The following is a 26,730-nucleotide window of genomic DNA, read 5'->3' on the forward strand; positions in this document are numbered from 1 at the left end:
TAGTGTGACTGCTCTTACAGCAGAGGTTCCATAGTGTGACTGCTCTTACAGTAGAGGTGTAAAGGATCTGCCAGGCACAGCTTCGGGGTTAACTCCCAGAACTAATCAGTCAGCACCTGAGAATACATCCCTGAGACTGACTCCAGCTTCCACCATTCAGGCTGGCAGGCTTAGGAGTGGGAGAGCCTATCGTAACCTGGCCAGACTCAGCTAGCTCCCGCCCTCGGTCTATTTAAGCCTGCACTTCCTGCCCCTCGGTGCTTGTGATTCTTTCCTTGTGGTTTCCTGGCCCAGCTACAGCTCCTGCTATTTTTGATCCTGCTCCATACAGACCCTGGCTTACCGACTACTCTTCTGCTTTTCGTTTTGTACCTCGCACACTCCTGGCTTGACTCGGCTCGTTCACCACTCTGGTTGCTCACGGTGTTGCCGTGGGCAACGGCCCCTTTTCCTTGCTTGTGTTCCTTTGTATGTTTGTCGTGTTTGTCGTGCACTTACTGAGCGCAGGGACCGCCGCCCAGTTGTACCCCGTCGCCTAGGGTGGGTCGTTGCAAGTAGGCAGGGACATAGTGGCGGGTAGATTAGGGCTCACTTGTCCGTCTCCCTACCCCCTGCCATTACATAATCACAAGCCCATACCTAGTCTACCCTGGTCCCTGACACCACTATGGATCCCCGTGAGACCCTGGCTCAGCAAATGCAGGGTCTCTCCCTACAGGTCCAGGCCCTGGCTCAGAGGGTCAACCAGCCTGATGCTACCCTGGTAGTTCCCCTCACCGCACCTCTTGAACCCCACCTCAAGTTGCCCGACCGGTTCTCAGGGGACCGGAGGGCTTTTCTCTCCTTTCGGGAGAGTTGTAGGCTTTACTTTCGTTTAAAGCCTCATTCCTCAGGTTCTGAGAGCCAGCGGGTGGGTATAATTATGTCCCGGCTCCAGGAAGGGCCCCAAGAGTGGGCCTTCTCCTTGGCTCCTGACGCCCCTGAACTTTCCTCCGTTGATTGTTTCTTTTCTGCTCTCGGACTTATTTATGACGAGACTGACAGGACTGCCTTTGCCGAGAGTCAGCTGGTGACCTTAAGTCAGGGTAAGAGACCTGTTGAGGAGTATTGCTCTGACTTTCGGAAGTGGTGCGTAGCTTCTCGGTGGAATGACCCTGCCTTAAGGTGCCAGTTTAGGTTGGGTCTGTCGAATGCCCTGAAAGACCTGCTAGTTAGCTATCCCTCTTCTGACTCCCTAGACCAGGTTATGGCTTTAGCGGTACGACTTGACCGACGTCTCAGGGAACGACAACGTGAACGTTTATGTGTTTTCTCCTCCGACTCCCCCATGATGCCTCCCGAAGCTCCGTTGCTTCGTTCCTCCCCGAAAGATTCAGAGATACCTATGCAACTCGGGGCCTCCGTGTCCCCCCAACAACGTAGAGAATTCCGCAGGAAGAATGGTCTCTGCTTCTACTGTGGGGACGACAAGCATCAAGTGAACAACTGTCCTAAGCGTAAGATTGCAGCCAGAGAACTTCCGCGTCTAAGTGATCATCGGGGAGGTCACTTGGGCGCACAGGTATTTCCCGTAAATATGAAACGTACTAAGATCTTGCTTCCCTTTCAGGTCTCTTTTGGTGGTAGGTCTGCTACCGGCAGTGCCTTCGTGGATTCAGGGTCCTCTACTAATATCATGTCTGTGGAATTTGCTATGTCCCTTGCTATGCCTCTGATTGATTTGCCTAAACCTGTCCCGGTAGTGGGTATCGACTCCACTCCTCTTGCTAATGGTTATTTTACACAGCATACCCCTGTTTTTGAACTCCTTGTTGGCTCCATGCATTTGGAGCAATGCTCTGTACTGTTGATGCAGGGATTATTGTACGATTTGGTTTTAGGCCTTCCCTGGTTGCAGTTGCATAATCCTACGTTTGACTGGAATACTGGGGAGCTAACCAAATGGGGTAATGAATGTTGTACGTCATGTTTTTCTGTTAATTCTATTTCTCCCCCTAAGGAGGCGAATACGCTACCCGAGTTTGTTCAGGACTTCGCTGATGTTTTCTCTAGGGAGGCCTCCGAAGTGTTACCTCCTCATAGAGAATACGATTGCGCTATCGAATTGGTACCAGGAGCTAAGCTCCCTAAGGGTAGGATATTTAATCTTTCTTGTCCCGAACGTGAAGCCATGAGAGAGTATATCCAGGAATCCCTGGCCAAGGGTTACATTCGTCCCTCTTCTTCTCCGGTAGGTGCTGGCTTCTTCTTCGTGGGGAAGAAGGGTGGTGGTCTTAGGCCATGCATTGACTACCGTAGCCTGAATAAGGTCACGGTAAGGAACCAGTATCCCCTTGCTTTGATTCCTGATCTCTTTAATCAGGTTCAGGGGGCCCAATGGTTTTCTAAATTGGATCTACGGGGGGCGTATAACCTTATTCGCATCAAAGAGGGGGATGAGTGGAAGACTGCGTTTAACATGCCCGAAGGCCATTTCGAATACCTCGTCATGCCCTTTGGGTTGTGTAATGCCCCTGCGGTCTTCCAGAATTTCATAAATGAGATTTTGAGAAATTACCTGGGGATTTTTCTGGTAGTGTACCTTGATGAGATACTGGTGTTTTCCAAGGACTGGTCCTCCCACATTGAGCATGTCAGGAAGGTGCTCCAGGTCCATCGGGAAAACAAACTGTTTGCCAAAACCGAAAAATGTGTGTTTGGGGTACAGGAGATTCCATTTTTGGGTCAAATCCTCACTCCTCATGAATTCCGCATGGTCCCCGCCAAGGTTCAGGCTGTGGCGGAATGGGTCCAACCTGCCTCCCTGAAGGCGTTACAGTGTTTTTTGGAGTTCGCTAATTATTACAGGAGATTTATTGCTAACTTCTCGGTCATCGCTAAGCCCCTTACGGACCTCACTCGCAAAGGTGCTGATCTCCTCCACTGGCCTCCTGAGGCTGTCCAGGCTTTTGAGGTCCTTAAGAAGTGCTTTGTCTCGGCCCCGGTGCTGGTTCACCCCAACCAAATGGAGCCATTTATCGTGGAAGTTGACGCATCTGAGGTGGGAGTGGGGGCTGTCTTGTCCCAGGGTACCAGGTCCCTCACCCATCTCCGCCCCTGTGCCTACTTCTCCAGGAAGTTTTCGCCAACTGAAAGTAACTATGATATTGGCAACCGCGAACTCTTAGCCATTAAATGGGCATTTGAAGAGTGGCGCCACTTCCTGGAGGGGGCTAGGCACCAGGTAACGGTCCTTACCGACCACAAGAATCTGGTTTTCCTAGAATCTGCCCGGAGGCTAAACACGAGACAAGCTCGATGGGCGTTATTTTTTACCAGATTCAATTTTTTGGTTTCCTATAGGGCTGGGTCTAAAAATATTAAGGCTGATGCACTGTCGCGTAGCTTCATGGCCAGCCCTCCTTCGGAGGAAGATCCTGCTTGTATTTTGCCTCCAGGTATAATCATTTCCTCGATCGATTCTGATTTAGTCTCTGATATTGCTGCTGATCAAGGTGCAGCTCCCGGGAACCTTCCTGAGAACAAGCTGTTTGTTCCCCTGCAATTCCGGCTAAGGGTACTTAGGGAAAATCATGACTCCGCACTATCTGGCCATCCAGGCATCCTGGGTACCAAACACCTCATTACCAGAAATTGTTGGTGGCCTGGGTTGCCTAAAGACGTTAAGGCCTACGTCGCCGCTTGTGAGGTTTGTGCTAGGTCCAAGACTCCCAGGTCCCGACCAGCGGGCTTACTGCATTCGTTGCCCATTCCCCAGAGACCTTGGACACATATCTCCATGGATTTTATCACCGATTTGCCTCCATCCCAAGGCAAGTCGGTGGTGTGGGTGGTGGTGGACCGCTTCAGTAAGATGTGCTACTTTGTGCCCCTCAAGAAACTACCCATCGCCAAAGCGTTGGCTACCTTGTTTGTCAAACACATCCTGCGTCTCCATGGGGTCCCTGTCAATATTGTTTCGGACAGAGGGGTACAATTTGTTTCATTGTTTTGGAGAGCCTTCTGTATGAAGTTGGGGATTGATCTGTCCTTCTCCTCTGCCTTCCATCCTGAAACCAATGGCCAAACGGAGAGGACTAATCAATCTCTAGAACAATACTTAAGGTGTTTTGTCTCTGACTGTCAATTTGATTGGGTCTCTTTCATTCCCCTCGCCGAATTTTCCCTTAATAACCAGGTCAGTAACTCGTCAGGGGTCTCTCCTTTTTTTTGTAATTTTGGGTTTAATCCACGGTTCTCCTCCGTTTCACCTGGTAGTTCCAACAATCCCGAGGTAGAGGTCGTTCATCGGGAACTGTGCACAGTCTGGGCCCAGGTTCAGAAAAACCTAGAGGCGTCCCAGAGCGTACGAAAAAACTCAGGCTGATAAAAAACGTTCTGCTAACCCCCTGTTTATGGTCGGGGATCTGGTGTAGTTGTCGTCTAGGAACTTGCGTCTCAAGGTTCCGTCCAAGAAGTTTGCTCCCCGGTTTATTGGGCCGTATAAGGTCATTGAGGTCCTCAATCCTGTCTCCTTCCGGCTGGAGTTACCCCCGTCTTTTCGGATACACGACGTGTTTCATGCCTCCCTCCTCAAACGCTGCTCCCCGTCCTTGGCTCCCTCGAGGAGACCTCCTGTTCCCATCCTCACCCCGGAGGGGGTGGAATTCGAGGTGGCCAGGATTGTGGACAGCAAGATGGTCCAAGGCTCCCTCCAGTACCTGGTCCATTGGAGAGGATACGGGCCCGAGGAGAGGACTTGGGTACCCGCCCGGGATGTTCACGCTGGGGTATTGGTCAGGAGGTTTCACCTGCGTTTCCCCAGTAAGCCAGGTCCACTTAGAAAGGGTCCGGTGGCCCCTCATAAAAGGGGGGGTACTGTAAAGGATCTGCCAGGCACAGCTTCGGGGTTAACTGCCAGAACTAATCAGTCAGCACCTGAGAATACATCCCTGAGACTGACTCCTGCTTCCACCATTCAGGCTGGCAGGCTTAGGAGTGGGAGAGCCTATCGTAACCTGGCCAGACTCAGCTAGCTCCCGCCCTCGGTCTATTTAAGCCTGCACTTCCTGTCCCTCGGTGCTTGTGATTCTTTCCTTGTGGTTTCCTGGCCCAGCTACAGCTCCTGCTATTTATTTTTTTTTACAAACTCTTTATTTGGTAAACAAGACATAACAAATCAGTTGACATTCCCACATATTGGGAGCATATGCAGCTACGTAGAGCTTTAATAACATTCTTAGAAGAAGACATAGTGATAGAGATTCCTTTCTATACAGGTGTTGCAAGAATATCACATATTTTCTAAAACATTGTTATATCAATACTTTAACTGATATTTATGAGTACATTGTAACCATAAAACACTTAACCCCTTCCTAGTGTATGATGAAGTAAAAGTAAGTAATTGTGTCTCTAGAAAAAGTAGGGTTTTCCAGCCCCTAAATACCGAGACCAGCTAGGAAGCAACAACAATTAAACCAACATTTACCAAACATGGTGCAGCTATCCATAATAAAGAATCTATACTGGTGAGTCCTCAAACCTAACAAAAGGCTCTAAGCAATTTCTATGAGGTCCAACTGATCCACTGGGCTTCACATTGTGGTAATCTGTTTTCCAGAATACTAATTAATTTCTCAGATTGGTGTATCTCTTTAATTTTGTTCAGCATCCTTGGGAATGGGATAGACAGTGATTTCCAGCTAATGGCTACCGTCCATTTGGCTGCTGATAAAATATGCGAGATTAATTTTCTATTTATTTTGAGTACCTCCGGAATTTCTGCATTCAGTATCGCTGTCCAAGGGGTTAATTTGTAACTGTAATTTAGAATTGATAAGTCGCTCTACTTGTTTCCAATGAGCCTGTACTACTGGACAGGACCACCAGATATGAGCCATAGTGCCCCTCTCCCCACAATTTCTGAAACAAGTATCAGAACTACCTGGAAACAATTTTGCCAATTTGTCTGGAGTAAGGTACCACCTCGTTAAAATTTTATACGATGTTTCTTTAATATTATTCGATTGAGATACTTTAGCTGTGTTATCATATATTTGTTGCCACGAGGTCGAGTCTGGTATATTTCCCAGCTCCCGTTCCCAAGCCATCATATACGAAGTAGGACCATTATATGTTTCGCTTCTGAATTGGGAGTACAAAACTGAAATTAGCCCTTTCCCCCTTGGGGAGTCTTGACAGTTAGCTTCATAGAGGGTTATATTAGTGTCGTTTGGTAAAAAGACAGATCCCGAGAGAAAATGGTGTATTTGTAGATATCTAAAATATTCCCTAAGTGGGATTTGAGAATCCTGTCATAGGGCCTCAAAAGTAATGGATTTACCGTCTTTTCACAATTTAAGTATTGAAGTAAAACCTAATGCGGTCCACCACTGGAAGGCCTCCGGGTGTAAACCCGGTGGAAAATCAGGATTAAGCAATAACGGTTGTAATGCGGAAGGATTAGATATAAGTTTAAACTTTTCCCGACAAATTAACCAAAGTGAGAGGGAGTGTTTGATAATGTTATTTTCAATGCCAGAAATATGGGATCTTAAAACCGGAGACCACATCAGTGCCTTTAGTGAGGATGGAGATGTGGTAAGGGATTCAAACAGAACCCATTTTACGGTGATGGGATTACAATTCCATGCTGCGATCTGTGAAATTTGAGCTGCGTAATAATACAATTTCAGGTCTGGAAGACTAAGTCCCCCACTAACCGTAGAGCGATGCAAGGTGGACTTACCAACTCTTGATCCTTTATTCGCCCAAATGAATTTATTTATTATCCGCTGTATGTGTGAGATGGCATAAAGCGGAACTTTAACGGGAAGGGCCCTAAATAAATACAGCAGCTTAGGTAGAATGGTCATTCGAACTGCAATGAGTCTGCCCATCCAAGATATATGGTACCTAGACCATTCCTCTAATAATTTCCTAATAGAAGCAAATTTTTTAGGATAGTTACTCAAGTATAAGGTAGTTGGATCTCTAACTAGAGCTATTCCTAAGTATGTCATGTGTGAGTGTTTCCACTGAAATCCAAAGTTAAGTTTTAACAGATCCACCTGCTCCATTGACATTTGAATCTGCATTGCTGTGGATTTAACTGGATTTACAATTAACCCTGAGTGAGCCCCAAAGCGGGTAAGAGTATCCATGAGATTTGGTAAAGAAACCAGTGGTGTTGTAATGAATAATAGCATATCATCTGCGTAAATGCTAAATTTAAACTCATGAGATTGCACCTTGTATCCCTTAATGTCTGGATTTAGCCGAATATGCTGTGCAAGAGGCTCCATGGCGAGAGCAAACAAGAGAGGAGACAACGGGCATCCCTGTCGTGTCCCTTTTTGTATCTGAAAATAAGGAGAGTATTGACCTAAGAATTTTACTCTAGCCTAGGGAGAGTGGTATACCGCCCTGATAGCTTCTAGGTACGGACCCCTAATACCAAATTGTGTGAGTGTGCTATATAAGTAATTCCAGTCCACAGAATCAAATGCTTTCTGGATATCTAGGCTCAAAATTAGTAATTGGTGTTTGTGCGTAGTAGCATGAAGAATAATATTGTGAGCTAATCGAATATTGTCCGTTGCTTGTCGTGATGGTATGAAACCCGTTTGATCAGGTGAAATTAGGGAGGTCATATACGGTGCAAGTCTATTCGAAAGAATTTTAGTAAATAACTTGTAGTCTACATTAAGTACTGATATTGGACGTAAATTTGCACAGTGGGTTTCATCTTTTCCTGGTTTTGGAATGAGTGAAATATTAGCATGTGAAAATTCAGGAGGAGGCACTTCCCAGCTCCTGCTATTTTTGATCCTGCTCCATACAGACCCTGACTTACCGACTACTCTTCTGCTTTTCGTTTTGTACCTCGCACACTCCTGGCTTGACTCGGCTCGTTCACCACTCTGGTTGCTCACGGTGTTGCCGTGGGCAACGGCCCCTTTTCCTTGCTTGTGATCCTTTGTATGTTTGTCGTGCACTTACTGAGCGCAGGGACCGCCGCCCAGTTGTACCCCGTCGCCTAGGGTGGGTCGTTGCAAGTAGGCAGGGACAGAGTGGCGGGTAGATTAGGGCTCACTTGTCCGTCTCCCTACCCCCTGCCATTACAAGAGGTTCCATAGTGTGACCGATCTTACAGTAGAGGTTCCAGTGTGACCGATCTTACAGTAGAGGGTCCATAGTGTGACTCCTCTTACAGTGTCAGGGATTATTACTATGTATATTGTCTGAAAAATATTATCCTCACACATATGTATATACATTTAAGTTCTTTGTGTAATATACTGATATATATAACAAGTTCTTTGTTCATGTCGGACACACCTATGGAAGACACCGCCCCCTGGAATGCAAAGAGGGGTGTGCAGAAGAATGTACAGGAAAAACTTACAGCAGAGAAGCCAATTGGATTTAAGCAAGTCCCACATCTATAGGGAGGGGCATGTGTCTTCTCTGTGTGTGTTTCTTTGTTCTGAATAAAGTTCAGTTCCTCCTGGCTGACATTAAAGCTGTACCTCAGACATTTGTGTGGTGTACTTCTCTCCAGGCATGCCTTCAGCTTTCAATTTACAGAGGTGGTTATTCGGTGTGAAATACGGACCTGACATTTGGCGCCCGAACGTGGGGCCTCACTCGAGAAAATATCAAAATCCGGACAACCGACAAACACAGGGTGAAACAGAGGACTCAAAGTTGCCCACTGAAGGAATTTGATCACCTCCGCAATAACACGGTAAGCGAATTGATTTTATAAATCTTCGTCTTATCTGTGTTAGTGGGCAGTCTTGTAGCGATCTGTAGAACCCTTTTGTTGATTTCCTGGATTATCTCAGGCGACAGAGGTGATATTTTCCGCTGTGAGGGTGAAAAAACCTGTGAGACCTTAGTCGCGCCCGACTAACCATCCTCTGGGTAATTAGAGTCTAAGTAATAGAATTATATAAGCGACGGGAGAGTTATCGACTGTGAAATTTTAATATTTCCAGCGAAGCCGGAGAGTCTAAATAGGATTATATAAGCGACCGGAGAGTTATCGACTGTGAAATTTTAATATTTCCAGCGTAGCCGGAGAGTCTAAATAAAATTATATTTAGGCGGACCGGGGGCTGTAGACTGAGGAATTTTAATATTTCCGGCGAGGCCTGGGAGTCGTTGACCGAAAATTGTTATATAAATTACGTGTATAATATAGACTGTTAGGCATATGATTTAATTAAGCGAAGAGAAGGGAAGCAGTATGTGAGTAAAATGAAGAAATTGATGGAAGTGTGTGGAATCCATAGAGGAGGGCGGCTGCAAGCCGGAGATTGGGCAAAAGGTATTCTGGAGAACAAAGGGAAGTTGGAAGGTAGAAAGTTGATGGAAAGTGCTTTAGAGGGATTTGCAGAAGAGGAAGTTAGGAATAAGAAAGGTATTGTATGTATTAGAAAACAGGACCAGCCGACGCCCGGTAATGGCGTCTGTACGTCATGTTGAGTGTGTCCTCATTGTTGGTGGGAAACCCCCCCCCCCCCTCACAGCTGCGCACTGTGTTTCCAATGGGAGAGGCTCCCCCCCCCCCCCACCACCCACCCCTGATGTGGCCACGCCCGGCCCAACCAAATCAGTATGAAATAATCGCATTGTTAATTTTGTCATTTGTAGTGCCTTCTATTTTTTTAGGTTCCATGCTATACGCTGTTCATTGATGAAGCAACACGTCATCATAATATAGAGATGTTTTGAACGTAGATAATTCCTATACAATGGTGTGATGAATGATTGCAGATACGTATGTTGTTTTGCCGGCATTGAAAGTGTTAAGATTGTGAGACTAGAAGCTGTGAGTGTGTGACCCCCCTCCCTCTCCCCTGTAGTGTGCTGTGTTTGGGAGGAGGAGGGGGGCTGACTGGGTGCAGTCTGCAGGGCTGATGAGACAAAGGGATTTCAATATGCACTGCTGAGATATATATATATCAGTAATGTCTACAAACCTAAATAAATTTCTTCTCTTTGCGCATGCGCTGTTGTTTATAAAAGTTACGATATTTATGTGTTATGATGTGATCAGATTTCATGTGTTTTGATAATTCAGATGTATTAAACTACAGATACTGTGAGACACGGGGTTTTGAAAATGTATGTGCCCCCACCGTTCTCTATTTTTATATACAGTTTATTGGTTTGCAGTAATTAATGTTATCAGATATAATATTTTCTGTTTTTATTGAATAACTAACTACAATTGTTTTGTTTTTTTATTTCACACATGAGTTATGTCATTGTAAAGATCAAATGTATTTATCAGGAAAAAGTCATTTTTGTTTCAGGCTGTTGTACATTACAGGGGGTTAAATTAGTGTTATGTTGAGATGTAGTTTTGAACTCTGCTACATTACTTTCGCAGAGTCCACAAAGGGGGGAATGGTGAAGGGACTGATCAGGTACAATTTTGGTTTGTTTTGAGTTAATTAATTTGGTTTCAGGAGATCTAAAATGTGTTAAGAGACCATCCCCCTCCAGCAAAGTTACACAGGAGGTGACGTCACTCACAGATGAGTCTTTACAGATTTAGATGAGGGAGAAGGAAAAAATAAAAAACTTGTCTGGACATTGTTAATTTGATGTAAAGTTTTTAGGAATGTTTTATTTTTATTTGTTTTTGTATTAATCAAGTATTTGCAGAACCTGATAAAAGTGAGATTCTCAAAGTATTCTGGATTATCAGATGAGTGTTGAGAAGTGTATAATATTTGGTTTTATTTTAGAGAATGAAGACGACACCCGTTTGAAATGTTCTATGTGTGACATGGGTTTTTTAATGTAAATTTGTAATGTAGAAATACTTCATACAGTATGTACAAGACAGGATACGAGGCACCAGGTAAATCATCCAGAAACCACTCTCACCTTCTCATTCATCTCAAGGAGCGGAGTTGGAGGTGCTCGCTGAGGCTGTAACCTGGCAGAAGGTAAGACGGCCGACATTTACACTGGCTCTAGGTACGCTTTTGGCATCGCCCACAATTATGGGCCCATTGGTAGTAGGAATTTTATTGGATCCTCGGGTAAGCCAATTGAGAGAGCGAGAGAAGACAGACCTGACAACAAGAGTATGTGCGGCCAGGTGTCAGTAAATTGGCTTGTCCCTGGATACAATAATGCCACCACTAGGTTTCTAGCAGCCGGCATGATGTGCGCACGGCATGACATAGGTAAAACAGCAAAGGTACCTGTGAAAAGTGAAGCCCGGCCAGATTACCCGTCCCAGCGACTGCAGAACATACAACTACCCGAGGTAGAAGTGTATGACAAAGTGCTCGTGTGTGTAGACCTGTTCTCAGGGGGGCCTGAAGCCCGGCTGGTATCTTCCAAACTGCAGACGTTGTGTGTAGTGACAGGGGAACAGTGTTATCCCAAGTATTGAACTGGTGTTTGTACAATGATAAGATGTCAGCAGTTCTCTAGACGTTGTCCCAAAGTTAGTTTGTTTAATAACTGTATTTAAGAAGTGTTGTGGGAATATTAAATACTGAGGTTTATAATTATAATGTGTGTAAATATGCCGCGGTGCTGCAAATTACAATCTGAGGAGTTTTATGTGAAGGTGTGAGGTGAAGGTCACTGTGCTGCCCATGACCTGTCATATCTGCAGGGGTAAAGTCCCATGAGGACAGTAAGTGACAGTGCGACAGTTGTTACCATTAATAAAATGTAGACCGGATTAATTATATATATTACAACCAGCAGTGGTTTGTAGATTATATCAAGACAACCATCCTGTATCCAGAGGAGAATAGGGAAAGTTAGGACCACTCCGACACCTTGGAAGTCCAGGTACAAAGGAGGGTTACTCATCAGGAGTAGCTCGTCTCAAGCTGGTGAAGAAATCCAAAACCCCTACCCGCCTGGTTCGAGTGGTCAGTGGTAGGTTGCTAGGCAAGACTCAGGGATAGAATAATATTTTTAGGGGGGACTGTCAGGGATCATTGCCATGTATATTGTCTGAAAAATATTATCCTCACACATATGTATATACATTTAAGTTCTTTGTGTAATATACTAATATATATAACAAGTTCTTTGTTCATGTCGGACACACCTATGGAAGACACCGCCCCCTGGAATGCAAAGAGGGGTGTGCAGAAGAATGTACAGGAAAAACTTACAGCAGAGAAGCCAATTGGATTTAAGCAAGTCCCACATCTATAGGGAGGGGCATGTGTCTTCTCTGTGTGTGTTTCTTTGTTCTGAATAAAGTTCAGTTCCTCCTGGCTGACATTAAAGCTGTACCTCAGACATTTGTGTGGTGTACTTCTCTCCAGGCATGCCTTCAGCTTTCAATTTACAGAGGTGGTTATTCGGTGTGAAATACAGACCTGACAACAGTAGAGGTTCCATAGTGTGACCGCTCTTACAGTAGAGGTTCCATAGTGTGACCGCTCTTACAGTAGAGGTTCCATAGTGTGACTGCTCTTACAGTAGACTCCATAGTGTGACCGCTCTTACAGTAGAGGCTCCATAGTGTAACCGCTCTTACAGTAAAGGTTCCATAGTGTGACCGCTCTTACAGTAGAGGTGCCATAGTGTGACCGCTCTTACAGTAGAGGCTCCATAGTGTGACCGATCTTACAGTAGAGGCTCCATAGTGTGACCGCTCTTACAGTAGAGGCTCCATAGTGTGACCGCTCTTACAGTAGAGGTTCCATAGTGTGACCAGATCTTACAGTAGAGGCTCCATAGTGTGACCAGATCTTACAGTAGAGGTTCCATAGTGTGACCAGCTCTTACAGTAGAGGTTCCCTAGTGTGACCGATCTTACAGTAGAGGTTCCCTAGTGTGACCGCTCTTACAGTAGAGGTTCCCTAGTGTGACCGCTCTTACAGTAGAGGTTCCCTAGTGTGACCGCTCTTACAGTAGAGGATCCATAGTGTGACTGATCTTACAGTAGAGGTTCCATAGTGTGACCGCTCTTACAGTAGAGGTTCCCTAGTGTGACCGCTCTTACAGTAGAGGTTCCATAGTGTGACCGCTCTTACAGTAGAGGTTCCCTAGTGTGACCGCTCTTACAGTAGAGGTTCCCTAGTGTGACCGCTCTTACAGTAGAGGTTCCCTAGTGTGACCGCTCTTACAGTAGAGGTTCCATAGTTGACTGCTCTTACAGTAGAGGCTCCATAGTGTGACTGATCTTACAGTAGAGGCTCCATAGTGTGACTGATCTTACAGTAGAGGCTCCATAGTGTGACTGATCTTACAGTAGAGGCTCCATAGTGTGACTGCTCTTACAGTAGAGGTTCCATAGTGTGACTGCTCTTACAGTAGACATCTCTGTTCTGACCTGTGTTCTACTTCTACGTAGTTATTTGGTCACTTGTCAGACATCTTTTTTCCTAAACTACATAACCCTCATTTTGATATTTCTGGGTACTGCACTCCACCCATTGCAATTACTTAATATCTGATTGTGTGGTGGGGCCCCTAGCGATCTATTCTGTGAATAGGTGATCATTTTTGATTTGATTCTGGGACTAAACTTACTGCCGGTTAGAGATAAAGCCCCCATTGAATGACTGCCCTCTCCTGGGGGGGGGGAGCAGCGGGATCACACAGCTTCATGTATAATAGATGCCCTCGTGTAAAGGGGACCAATCCCATGACAGATACTCGTAGGCCGGTTCCACGCAGATGATTACTATTGGTCAGGGTAGCGGGTGCTGTAACCTTTATTATTAGCAGCAATGGACGGTGTCAAGTCTAGGAGACGGGAATCCTCGTATAGAAAAGCGTCCGCCAGAGCGAACCACCAGGAGCACAAACCCCACATTGTCTATGTCCGGAGTCCGTGTGCTCAGAAGCGTTTCATCTGCCGCCGCTCCTGCCGTCGCTGTCGCTTTTCATTCTGTTCTTGTGGAGCAGCTGACGATGACTCGGTGGAGAACCACGGGCCGAGAACATTCACCCAGAGCAAATACAGCGCACGACCTGGAGCCTGAAAAGGGAGAAATAGCGTTAATGACAGCGGCTACGGTAATATCTACACAGGGGGCGCTATAACAAGTATATAACAGTAATATCTACACACAGGGGGCGTCATAACAAGTATATAACAGTAATATCTACACACAGGGGGCGCCATAACAAGTATATAACAGTAATATCTACACACAGGGGGCGCCATAACAAGTATGTAACAGTAATATCTACACACAGGGGGCGTCATAACAAGTATATAACAGTAACATCTACACACAGGGGGCACCATAACAAGTATATAACAGTAATATCTACACACAGGGGGCGCCATAACAAGTATATAACAGTAATATCTACACAGGGGGCGCCATAACAAGTATATAACAGTAATATCTACACACAGGGGGCGCCATAACAAGTATATAACAGTAATATCTACACACAGGGGGCATCATAACAAGTATGTAACAGTAATATCTACACACAGGGGGCGTCATAACAAGTATATAACAGTAATATCTACACACAGGGGGCGTCATAACAAGTATATAACAGTAATATCTACACACAGGGGGCGTCATAACAAGTATATAACAGTAATATCTACACACAGGGGGCGTCATAACAAGTATATAACAGTAATATCTACACACAGGGGGCGCCATAACAAGTATATAACAGTAATATCTACACAGGGGGCGCCATAACATGTATATAACAGTAATATCTACACACAGGGGGCGCCATAACATGTATATAACAGTAATATCTACACACAGGGGGCGCCATAACAAGTATGTAACAGTAATATCTACACACAGGGGGCGCCATAACAAGTATGTAACAGTAATATCTACACACAGGGGGCGCCATAACAAGCATGTAACAGTAATATCTACACACAGGGGGCACCATAACATGTATATAACAGCAATATCTACACACCGGGGGCGCCATAACAAGCATGTAACAGTAATATCTACACACAGGGGGCGCCATAACATGTATATAACAGCACACACCGGGGGCGCCATAACAAGCATGTAACAGTAATATCTACACACAGGGGGCGCCATAACAAGCATATAACTGTAATATCTACACACAGGGGGCGCCATAACAAGCATGTAACAGTAATATCTACACACAGGGGGCGCCATAACAAGCATGTAACAGTAATATCTACACACAGGGGGCGCCATAACAAGTATATAACAGTAATATCTACACACAGGGGGCGCCATAACATGTATGTAACAGTAATATCTACACACAGGGGGCGCCATAACATGTATGTAACAGTAATATCTACACACAGGGGGCGCCATAACATGTATGTAACAGTAATATCTACACACAGGGGGCGCCATAACAAGCATGTAACAATAATATCTACACACAGGGGGCGCCATAACATGTATGTAACAGTAATATCTACACACAGGGGGCGCCATAACAAGCATATAACTGTAATATCTACACACAGGGGGCGCCATAACAAGCATGTAACAGTAATATCTACACACAGGGGGCGCCATAACAAGCATGTAACAGTAATATCTACACACAGGGGGCGCCATAACAAGCATGTAACAGTAATATCTACACACAGGGGGCGTCATAACAAGTATGTAACAGTAATATCTACACAGGGGGCGCCATAACAAGTATATAACAGTAATATCTACACACAGGGGGCGCCATAACAAGTATATAACAGTAATATCTACACACAGGGGGCGCCATAACAAGTATATAACAGTAATATCTACACACAGGGGGCGCCATAACAAGCATGTAACAGTAACATCTACACACAGGGGGCGCCATAACATGTATATAACAGTAATATCTACACACAGGGGGCGCCATAACATGTATATAACCGTAATATCTACACACAGGGGGCGCCATAACAAGTATGTAACAGTAATATCTACACACAGGGGGCGCCATAACATGTATATAACAGCAATATCTACACACAGGGGGCGCCATAACAAGTATATAACAGTAATATCTACACAGGGGGCGCCATAACAAGTATATAACAGTAATATCTACACAGGGGGCGCCATAACAAGTATATAACAGCAATATCTACACACCGGGGGCGCCATAACAAGCATGTAACAGTAATATCTACACACAGGGGGCGCCATAACAAGCATGTAACAGTAATATCTACACACAGGGGGCGTCATAACAAGCATGTAACAGTAATATCTACACACAGGGGGCGTCATAACAAGTATATAACAGTAATATCTACACACAGGAGGCGCCATAACATGTATATAACAGGAATATCTACACACAGGGGGCGCCATAACAAGTATATAACAGTAATATCTACACAGGGGGCGCCATAACATGTATGTAACAGTAATATCTACACACAGGGGGCGCCATAACAAGCATGTAACAATAATATCTACACACAGGGGGCGCCATAACAAGTATATAACTGTAATATCTACACACAGGGGGCGCCATAACAAGTATATAACAGTAATATCTACACACAGGGGGCGCCATAACAAGTATATAACAGTAATATCTACACACAGGGGGCGCCATAACAAGTATATAACAGTAATATCTACACACAGGGGGCGCCATAACATGTATATAACAGTAATATCTACACACAGGGGGCGTCATAACAAGTATATAACAGTAATATCTACACACAGGGGGCGCCATAACATGTATATAACAGTAATATCTACACACAGGGGGCGCCATAACAAGCATGTAACAGTAATATCTACACACAGGGGGCGCCATAACAGTAACATCTACACACAGGGGGCGCCATAACAAGCATGTAACAGTAACAAATATATTCTCAGAATATTAAACACATTTTAAAGTTAATGTCAATGTGAAATCAGGACTCTGCCTCCCAGTGGACGCGGTAATTTCAGTCATTAGCACCTCCCTGGTGAGGGCCAGGTCTACGCAGCGATGTGACCGTGCACATTTATTGGTTCTGAAATTTAGGGGTCACTTCTATTGGGGTTACGACAAGTTGAGAAGAGTAAGTGACATGTGGTGTAATGACAACTCACCAGCATCCAGAAGTACCAGATGTAGAGCGAGAAGCAGCTGAGAACCTGGACAATGGCGGTCAGTAACACAACATCCTTCAGGTGCCTAATAATAAAAGGAGACTATCTGTGGTTAGAAGCAGGACTATCCTCAGAGACCCCAAGACTATCCTCAGAGACCCCAAGACTATCCTCAGAGACCCCAAGACTATCCTCAGAGACCCCAAGACTATCCTCAGAGACCCCAAGACTATCCTCAGAGACCCCAAGACTATCCTCAGAGACCCCAAGACTATCCTCAGAGACCCCAAGACTATCCTCAGAGACCCCAAGACTATCCTCAGAGACCCCAGGACTATCCTCAGAGACCCCAGGACTATCCTCAGAGACCCCAGGACTATCCTCAGAGACCCCAGGACTATCCTCAGAGACCCCAGGACTATCCTCAGAGACCCCAGGACTATCCTCAGAGACCCCAGGACTATCCTCAGAGACCCCAGGACTATCCTCAGAGACCCCAGCACAGCCACAAAATGGCAACATTCCACTCATACATATCACTGGAAAGAAAAAGAGCCTGTGTCCGCTAAACTAACATAGACTCGACTGGAAAACTGGTGACCACAAGTGTGGCGGGTGGTCTCCATCACTGCAAGGGAACGGGAATCCCTCCGATGCCAGGAGGACATAAGGACCTCTACCTAGAGCTATCGGATGTGGGGGAACTCTTACTGTATATGCGTGCAACACAAAGGAGCGTTACAACCACCAGTGTCCTCAGTAAAAACACATGCAGCCAGCGAGAAGGGCTGTCCCTGGTCTGCAGCCGGCGATCACAATGTGGAAAGATCAGGACCTATCCTTGCCCATCATATCATCAATCTCACCTGTAAGATTTCCTCACATTACAGGGTGGTATCCCCAGGTGCCCGTATTGGAGGGTGAGGAATCGCCTGGTAGCACCTTGAGATTTCATCGTAGAAACACATTGGACAATGACAAGTTCCCGTAAGACAGAAGTTCTATTAGAACGGGTTCATCTCTGTTCTAGAACTATCTGTCCAGTCGGGACAGGGCACAAGCTTATTACATCTCGCCCTAATAAGTTACCAGCCAGTGCCCTTTTATTGGAAACTTTGTGCCAACAAGAAGAAATGAGCAGTGCTTCACGAACAAGACATCACAGCGTCTCCCAAAGAAAGCGATCCATGACTCCATCCAGCGAACAACAACGTCCCTCCATCAGTCCCAGCTCCGACAGCGATGAGGACTGCACCATTCTGTGAGAGCGGCGCTCCCGGACACCTGGTGTTCTCTATACATGGAGCTGGTGCTCGGGCACGTGGCATTGTATTACAGACACTCCGTGAGGCCCCGTGTTCCGCCTCTAGGGAAGGTACATTATAGGTAACCCCATGGGCCCAAAGAAGTGAATGGGAGAAGACACAAATTTCTAATATGGTCGACTGCATGAGCGAAACTAGTACACTAGATAGAGAGAAGACGACATTGACAGCGGCCCATATACTCACTCGGCCATTCCTTGCTCCATGTTTAGGTCAATTCCACCATCTACTAGGCTTCCATCTTCAGAGAAGGTCGCATGGGCCATTCCCCGCATAGAACGATAAGCAACTGCATAAATGACACCGCTGAAAACCAGGGTGACCTGTAGAAACAGGAGGTTAGAAAGACTTCAGTGACGTACACCCCGCGCTACAGCAAGACCCTGGAGACTACAGCAGTGACGTACACCCCGCGCTACAGCAAGACCCTGGAGACTACAGCAGTGACGTACACCCCGCGCTACAGCAAGACCCTGGAGGCTACAGCAGTGACGTACACCCCGCGCTACAGCAAGACCCTGGAGACTACAGCAGTGACGTACACCCCGCGCTACAGTAACACCCTGGAGATTACACCAGTGACGTACACCCCGCGCTACAGCAAGACCCTGGAGACTACACCAGTGACGTACACCCCGCGCTACAGCAAGACCCTGGAGGCTACACCAGTGACGTACACCCCGCGCTACAGCAAGACCCTGGAGACTACACCAGTGACGTACACCCCGCGCTACAGCAAGACCCTGGAGACTACACCAGTGACGTACACCCCGCGCTATAGCAAGACCCTGGAGACTACACCAGTGACGTACACCCCGCGCTACAGCAAGACCCTGGAGACTACACCAGTGACGTGCACCCCGCGCTACAGCAACATCCTGGAGACTACACCAGTGACGTACACCCCGCGCTACAGCAAGACCCTGGAGACTACACCAGTGACGTGCACCCCGCGCTACAGCAAGACCCTGGAGACTACACCAGTGACGTGCACCCCGCGCTACAGCAAGAGCCTGGAGACTACACCAGTGACGTACACCCCGCGCTACAGCAACACCCTGGAGACTACACCAGTGACGTGCACCCCGCGCTACAGCAACACCCTGGAGACTACACCAGTGACGTACACCCCGCGCTACAGCAAGACCCTGGAGACTACACCAGTGACGTACACCCCGCGCTACAGCGAGACCCTGGAGATTACACCAGTGACGTGCACCCCGCGCTACAGCAACATCCTGGAGACTACACCAGTGACGTACACCCCGCGCTACAGCAAGACCCTGGAGACTACACCAGTGACGTGCACCCCGCGCTACAGCAAGACCCTGGAGACTACACCAGTGACGTGCACCCCGCGCTACAGCAAGAGCCTGGAGACTACACCAGTGACGTACACCCCGCGCTACAGCAACACCCTGGAGACTACACCAGTGACGTACACCCCGCGCTACAGCAAGACCCTGGAGACTACACCAGTGACGTGCACCCCGCGCTACAGCAAGACCCTGGAGACTACACCAGTGACGTACACCCCGCGCTACAGCAAGACCCTGGAGACTACACCAGTGACGTGCACCCCGCGCTACAGCAAGACCCTGGAGACTACACCAGTGACGTACACCCCGCGCTACAGCAAGACCCTGGAGACTACACCAGTGACGTGCACCCCGCGCTACAGCAAGACCCTGGAGACTACACCAGTGACGTGCACCCCGCGCTACAGCAACACCCTGCAGACTACACCCCACGGTGTGTGTATTAAAAGCATGGAGGAACCTGTTTACAAGTCATGTAGATCACTGGGACTCCGGCAGCTGGAGGGGAGAGAACTTACAAACTTTTGTTTTGTTATAATTGGACAGATAACTAAATGAGGCCAGGACCAGCACACACATCCAGTATAGCGCGAGTTACGCCAATGCCCTCAGAACCCCCCACAAGAGAATGTGAAAGACAATGTTGTGTTAGATTATAGCGCCCTCTAGAGAAATAGCAAAGAAGTGAATAACTAACAAGAATCCCAAGAAATCTTTAATGACTAAGGCGATGGAGATACAAAAAAACAAAAACAAAACCAAAGAGCCCATTCCCATAGGGGAGCCTAATCTAGATGTATAAAGAGGGCTGGGTGTCCTGAAATACCCGGCACGGGGTCAGCTGGGATCTTTTGTTGCATTCATTTGCATATTCTTCATTATTTTATATCCTAATTCTAGCCATTCAGTTTGCTGTTCTGGGTTGTGTAAGGATTTCTAGCCCCCTCTTTCTTGGGTTGGGGACCCCCAGTGCACATGATATGTAAAACCCTTTGACAATGATCAGCGTAGTCTGAGGTACCAGAACAGATAAAGTCTATCATGGATTACAATGTGTGACCTTACCCAGCTCCAGAACGTAGAGGACTGGTAGAAGACCCCGAGAGTGATGGCTCCATACAACACCTGATGCGACAGAGAGGGAGGGAGGTCACATGATGTCATGAAACATTGCGCCATGCGGCCGGACCACCGTGGTTTCCAGAATTCCCATTAACTTCAATGGACACAGGACCAAAACCAGTTCCTTGAATTGTGGGGGTCCCAGCAGCCAGAGACCTCCAATCAAGAGTCCAGTTGACAAACACAAAACTCTATTTTGGCAAAACCTGTTTGTTGCAGGTGGAGAATATTACTGTAAATACACAGAAACACGTGGCAGCGCAGCGCCCTCTCCAGGCCAGAAAGACCGCAGTGAGAGCGGCCAGACAGCTTCATTGGGCGGTTCTGCAGCAGCGTGCCTGGAGAATGTACACAGAGCACTAAACGTCCGCGTGCGAGTCGTGGGGCGCACTATAGTCCGCGTGCGAGTCGTGGGGCGCACTATAGTCCGCGTGCGAGTCGTGGGGCGCACTATAGTCCGCGTGCGAGTCGTGGGGCGCACTATAGTCCGCGTGCGAGTCGTGGGGCGCACTATAGTCCGCGTGCGAGTCGTGGGGCGCACTATAGTCCGTGTGCGAGTCGTGGGGCGCACTATACGTCCGTGTGCGAGTCGTGGGGCGCACTATACGTCCGTGTGCGAGTCGTGGGGCGCACTATACGTCCGTGTGCGAGTCGTGGGGCGCACTATAGTCCGTGTGCGAGTCGTGGGGCGCACTATACGTCCGTGTGCGAGTCGTGGGGCGCACTATACGTCCGTGTGCGAGTCGTGGGGCGCACTATACGTCCGTGTGCGAGTCGTGGGGCGCACCATACGGCCGTGTGCGAGTCGTGGGGCGCACCATACGGCCGTGTGCGAGTCGTGGGGCGCACCATACGTCCGTGTGCGAGTCGTGGGGCGCACCATACGTCCGTGTGCGAGTCGTGGGGCGCACCATACGTCCGTGTGCGAGTCGTGGGGCGCACCATACGTCCGTGTGCGAGTCGTGGGGCGCACCATACGTCCGTGTGCGAGTCGTGGGGCGCACCATACGTCCGTGTGCGAGTCGTGGGGCGCACCATACGTCCGTGTGCGAGTCGTGGGGCGCACCATACGTCCGTGTGCGAGTCGTGGGGCGCACTATACGTCCGTGTGCGAGTCGTGGGGCGCACTATACGTCCGTGTGTGAGTCGTGGGGCGCACTATACGTCCGTGTGTGAGTCGTGGGGCGCACTATACGGCCGTGTGTGAGTCGTGGGGCGCACTATACGGCCGTGTGTGAGTCGTGGGGCGCACCATACGTCCGTGTGCGAGTCGTGGGGCGCACTATAGTCCGTGTGCGAGTCGTGGGGCGCACTATACGTCCGTGTGCGAGTCGTGGGGCGCACTATACGTCCGTGTGCGAGTCGTGGGGCGCACTATACGTCCGTGTGTGAGTCGTGGGGCGCACTATACGTCCGTGTGTGAGTCGTGGGGCGCACTATACGTCCGTGTGTGAGTCGTGGGGCGCACTATACGTCCGTGTGTGAGTCGTGGGGCGCACTATACGTCCGTGTGTGAGTCGTGGGGCGCACTATACGTCCGTGTGTGAGTCGTGGGGCGCACTATACGTCCGTGTGTGAGTCGTGGGGCGCACTATACGTCCGTGTGTGAGTCGTGGGGCGCACCATACGTCCGTGTGTGAGTCGTGGGGCGCACTATACGTCCGTGTGATACACTCACCGTGGCCCCGAGAATGATGCGGAGGTAAAAACTCAGTGTCTCTTTGTTCTCCTCATGAATCTGCTTTTTTCCTTTTGTGCCCACTTTTCCTTTAGGCTGAATACAAATAATGATCAGTTAGTCACAGCGGGGGGAGGGGCCGGCGTCTGGCGGGGGGAGGGGCCGGCGTCTGGCGGGGGGAGGGGCCGGCGTCTGGCGGGGGGCAGGCGGGACTCGGGGGCAGGTTGCCGGTCGCTGGGGGGGGGGGGGGACGACTCAGGGCAGGTTGCCGGTCGCTGGGGGGGGGGGGGGGGACGACTCAGGGCAGGTTGCCGGTCGCTGGGGGGGGGAGGGGGGACGACTCAGGGCAGGTTGCCGGTCGCTGGGGGGGGGAGGGGGGACGACTCAGGGCAGGTTGCCGGTCGCTGGGGGGGGGGGGGGGGACGACTCAGGGCAGGTTGCCGGTCGCTGGGGGGGGGGGGGGGGGGGGGGACGACTCAGGGCAGGTTGCCGGTCGCTGGGGGGGGGGAGGGGGGACGACTCAGGGCAGGTTGCCGGTCGCTGGGGGGGGAGGGGGGACGACTCAGGGCAGGTTGCCGGTCGCTGGGGGGGGGAGGGGGGACGACTCAGGGCAGGTTGCCGGTCGCTGGGGGGGGGAGGGGGGACGACTCAGGGCAGGTTGCCGGTCGCTGGGGGGGGAGGGGGGACGACTCAGGGCAGGTTGCCGGTCGCTGGGGGGGGAGGGGGGACGACTCAGGGCAGGTTGCCGGTCGCTGGGGGGGGGAGGGGGGACGACTCAGGGCAGGTTGCCGGTCGCTGGGGGGGGGAGGGGGGACGACTCAGGGCAGGTTGCCGGTCGCTGGGGGGGGGGACGACTCAGGGCAGGTTGCCGGTCGCTGGGGGGGGGAGGGGGGACTCAGGGCAGGTTGCCGGTCGCTGGGGGGGGGGAGGGGGGACTCAGGGCAGGTTGCCGGTCGCTGGGGGGGGGGAGGGGGGACTCAGGGCAGGTTGCCGGTCGCTGGGGGGGGGAGGGGGGACTCAGGGCAGGTTGCCGGTCGCTGGGGGGGGGAGGGGGGACTCAGGGCAGGTTGCCGGTCGCTGGGGGGGGGAGGGGGGACTCAGGGCAGGTTGCCGGTCGCTGGGGGGGGGAGGGGGGACTCAGGGCAGGTTGCCGGTCGCTGGGGGGGGGAGGGGGGACTCAGGGCAGGTTGCCGGTCGCTGGGGGGGGGAGGGGGGACTCAGGGCAGGTTGCCGGTCGCTGGGGGGGGGAGGGGGGACTCAGGGCAGGTTGCCGGTCGCTGGGGGGGAGGGGGGACTCAGGGCAGGTTGCCGGTCGCTGGGGGGGGAGGGGGGACTCAGGGCAAGTTGCCGGTCGCTGGGGGGGGGGGGACTCAGGGCAAGTTGCCGGTCGCTGGGGGGGGGGGGACTCAGGGCAAGTTGCCGGTCGCTGGGGGGGGGGGGACTCAGGGCAAGTTGCCGGTCGCTGGGGGGGGGGGGGGACTCAGGGCAAGTTGCCGGTCGCTGGGGGGGGGGGGGACGGGACTCAGGGCAAGTTGCCGGTCGCTGGGGGGGGGGGGGACTCAGGGCAAGTTGCCGGTCGCTGGGGGGGGGGGGGGGGGGGGACTCAGGGCAAGTTGCCGGTCGCTGGGGGGGGGGGGGACTCAGGGCAAGTTGCCGGTCGCTGGGGGGGGGACGGGACTCAGGGCAGGTTGCCGGGGGGGGGGGAGGGGGGACTCAGGGCAGGTTGCCGGTCGCTGAGGGGGGGAGGGGGGACTCGGGGCAGGTTGCCGGTCGCTGGGGGGGGGGGGACGACTCAGGGCAGGTTGCCGGTCGCTGGGGGGGGGGGGGACGACTCAGGGCAGGTTGCCGGTCGCTGGGGGGGGGACGGGACTCAGGGCAGGTTGCCGGTCGCTGGGGGGGGGGGGGGGGACTCAGGGCAGGTTGCCGGTCGCTGGAGGGTGGGGGGGAAAGAGACTCAGGGCAGGTTGCCGGTCGCTGGGGGGGGGGGGGGGGACTCGGGGCAGGTTGCCGGTCGCTGGGGGGGGGGGGGGACTCGGGGCAGGTTGCCGGTCGCTGGGGGGGGGGGGGGACTCGGGGCAGGTTGCCGGTCGCTGGGGGGGGGAGGGGGGACTCAGGGCAGGTTCCGGTCGCTGGGGGGGGGAGGGGGGACTCAGGGCAGGTTCCGGTCGCTGGGGGGGGGAGGGGGGACTCAGGGCAGGTTGCCGGTCGCTGGGGGGGGGAGGGGGGACTCAGGGCAGGTTGCTGGTCGCTGGGGGGGGGAGGGGGGACTCAGGGCAGGTTGCCGGTCGCTGGGGGGGACTCAGGGCAGGTTGCCGGTCGCTGGGGGGGAGGGGGGACTCAGGGCAGGTTGCCGGTCGCTGGGGGGGAGGGGGGACTCAGGGCAGGTTGCCGGTCGCTGGGGGGACGGGACGGGGGACTCAGGGCAGGTTGCCGGTCGCTGGGGGGAGGGGGGACTCAGGGCAGGTTGCCGGTCGCTGGGGGGGGGAGGGGGGACTCAGGGCAAGTTGCCGGTCGCTGGGGGGGGGGGGGACTCAGGGCAAGTTGCCGGTCGCTGGGGGGGGGGGGGGACTCAGGGCAAGTTGCCGGTCGCTGGGGGGGGAGGGGGGACTCAGGGCAAGTTGCCGGTCGCTGGGGGGGGGGGGGGACTCAGGGCAGGTTGCCGGTCGCTGGGGGGGGAGGGGGGACTCAGGGCAAGTTGCCGGTCGCTGGGGGGGGGGGGGGACTCAGGGCAAGTTGCCGGTCGCTGGGGGGGGGGGGGGACTCAGGGCAAGTTGCCGGTCGCTGGGGGGGGGGGGGGGGACTCAGGGCAAGTTGCCGGTCGCTGGGGGGGGGGGGGGACTCAGGGCAAGTTGCCGGTCGCTGGGGGGGGGGGGGGGGACTCAGGGCAAGTTGCCGGTCGCTGGGGGGGGGGGGGGGGACGGGACTCAGGGCAAGTTGCCGGTCGCTGGGGGGGGGGGGGACGGGACTCAGGGCAGGTTGCCGGTCGCTGGAGGGTGGGGGGGAAAGAGACTCAGGGCAGGTTGCCGGTCGCTGGGGGGGGGGGGGGGGGGGGGGGGACTCGGGGCAGGTTGCCGGTCGCTGGGGGGGGGGGGGGGGGACTCGGGGCAGGTTGCCGGTCGCTGGGGGGGGGGGGACTCGGGGCAGGTTGCCGGTCGCTGGGGGGGGGGGGGGGGGGGACTCAGGGCAGGTTGCCGGTCGCTGGGGGGGGGAGGGGGGACTCAGGGCAGGTTGCCGGTCGCTGGGGGGGGGAGGGGGGACTCAGGGCAGGTTGCCGGTCGCTGGGGGGGGGGGGACGGGACTCAGGGCAAGTTGCCGGTCGCTGGGGGGGGAGGGGGGACTCAGGGCAGGTTGCCGGTCGCTGGGGGGGGGAGGGGGGACTCAGGGCAGGTTGCCGGTCGCTGGGGGGGAGGGGGGACTCAGGGCAGGTTGCCGGTCGCTGGGGGGGAGGGGGGACTCAGGGCAGGTTGCCGGTCGCTGGGGGGACGGACGGGGGACTCAGGGCAGGTTGCCGGTCGCTGGGGGAGGGGGGACTCAGGGCAGGTTGCCGGTCGCTGGGGGGGGGGGGGACTTCTAGCCGTCTACTTGTATATCCGTATTTGTAATTAACCCCTCAGTGCCCATAGCACCGTTTCTTACCGCCATGACTGAAACACATCTCCACCTCAGCACTAGCACACATCCGGCGGCGCAGAATGACGTCACCAAACAGCGTTATCATCGGCCGGTGTGGGCAAAAGACTTCCGCCCTCACAGGAATCTGGCGGCCGCTCCTCACCATCCCGAATGTATCGCGTGACGATCCCTGACCTATCAAACTCTGTATCCGACCCTTGTATTCTGTCATCCCGCTCTATACTGCCCGCCCTTATATATCATCTATCACACGCTGTACCGCTAATATCACGTGACGTCCCAATCTATATCACACACTGTCCAGGACGCTGCAGCCTCCCAGCGTGTAGGGGGCGCCACTGAGCAGGTTGTTTGAAGTGTGTGTGTGTGTGTGTGTGTGTGTGTGTGTGTGTGTGTGTGTGTGTGTGTGTGTCACACACTGTACCCCCATATATCATATGACCGTTACAATCTATATCACACTGTACCCCCATATATCATGTGACATTCCACTCTATATCACACACTGTACCCCCATATATCATGTGACATTCCACTCTATATCACACACTGTACCCCCATATATCATGTGACATTCCACTCTATATCACACACTGTACCCCCATATATCATGTGACCGTTACAATCTA

The 26,730-nt window shown here is 51.5% G+C and overlaps 1 protein-coding gene across 2 annotated transcripts; it reads right to left on the bottom strand.

Annotated features, from left to right (window-relative positions):
• Positions 1–13,682: 13,682 nt before the first annotated feature.
• Positions 13,683–26,229, bottom strand: TMEM208 (transmembrane protein 208). 2 transcript variants are annotated; one of them, XM_075848308.1, is made up of 6 exons: positions 26,105–26,229; positions 22,469–22,564; positions 20,734–20,793; positions 18,536–18,672; positions 17,025–17,109; positions 13,683–13,966 (listed from the first exon to the last, which is right to left on the bottom strand). In XM_075848308.1, exons 1-6 carry the CDS (start codon positions 26,108–26,110, stop codon positions 13,826–13,828), a joined length of 525 nt encoding a protein of 174 aa, XP_075704423.1. In that variant the 5' UTR covers positions 26,111–26,229; the 3' UTR covers positions 13,683–13,825. The 2 variants fall into 2 exon arrangements, with proteins under 2 accessions (XP_075704423.1, XP_075704424.1); XM_075848309.1 differs by lacking the exon at positions 26,105–26,229 and having other exon boundaries at positions 20,734–20,996; positions 22,469–22,556.
• Between the last annotated feature and the right edge of the window lie 501 nt (positions 26,230–26,730).

Source organism: Rhinoderma darwinii, unplaced genomic scaffold (genome assembly GCF_050947455.1).
Source record: "Rhinoderma darwinii isolate aRhiDar2 unplaced genomic scaffold, aRhiDar2.hap1 Scaffold_3429, whole genome shotgun sequence".
In the NCBI taxonomy this organism is placed as follows: Eukaryota; Metazoa; Chordata; class Amphibia; order Anura; family Rhinodermatidae; genus Rhinoderma; species Rhinoderma darwinii.

Excerpts from the sequence above, each read along its gene's own strand:
- TMEM208 (XM_075848308.1), bottom strand. Across the intron at positions 18,673-20,733 it reads CCTCTACGTTCTGGAGCTGG|GTCACCCTGGTTTTCAGCGG; the intron begins GTAAGGTCACAC and ends CTGTTTCTACAG. Across the intron at positions 17,110-18,535 it reads ATGGAGCAAGGAATGGCCGA|GCACCTGAAGGATGTTGTGT; the intron begins GTGAGTATATGG and ends TTTTATTATTAG.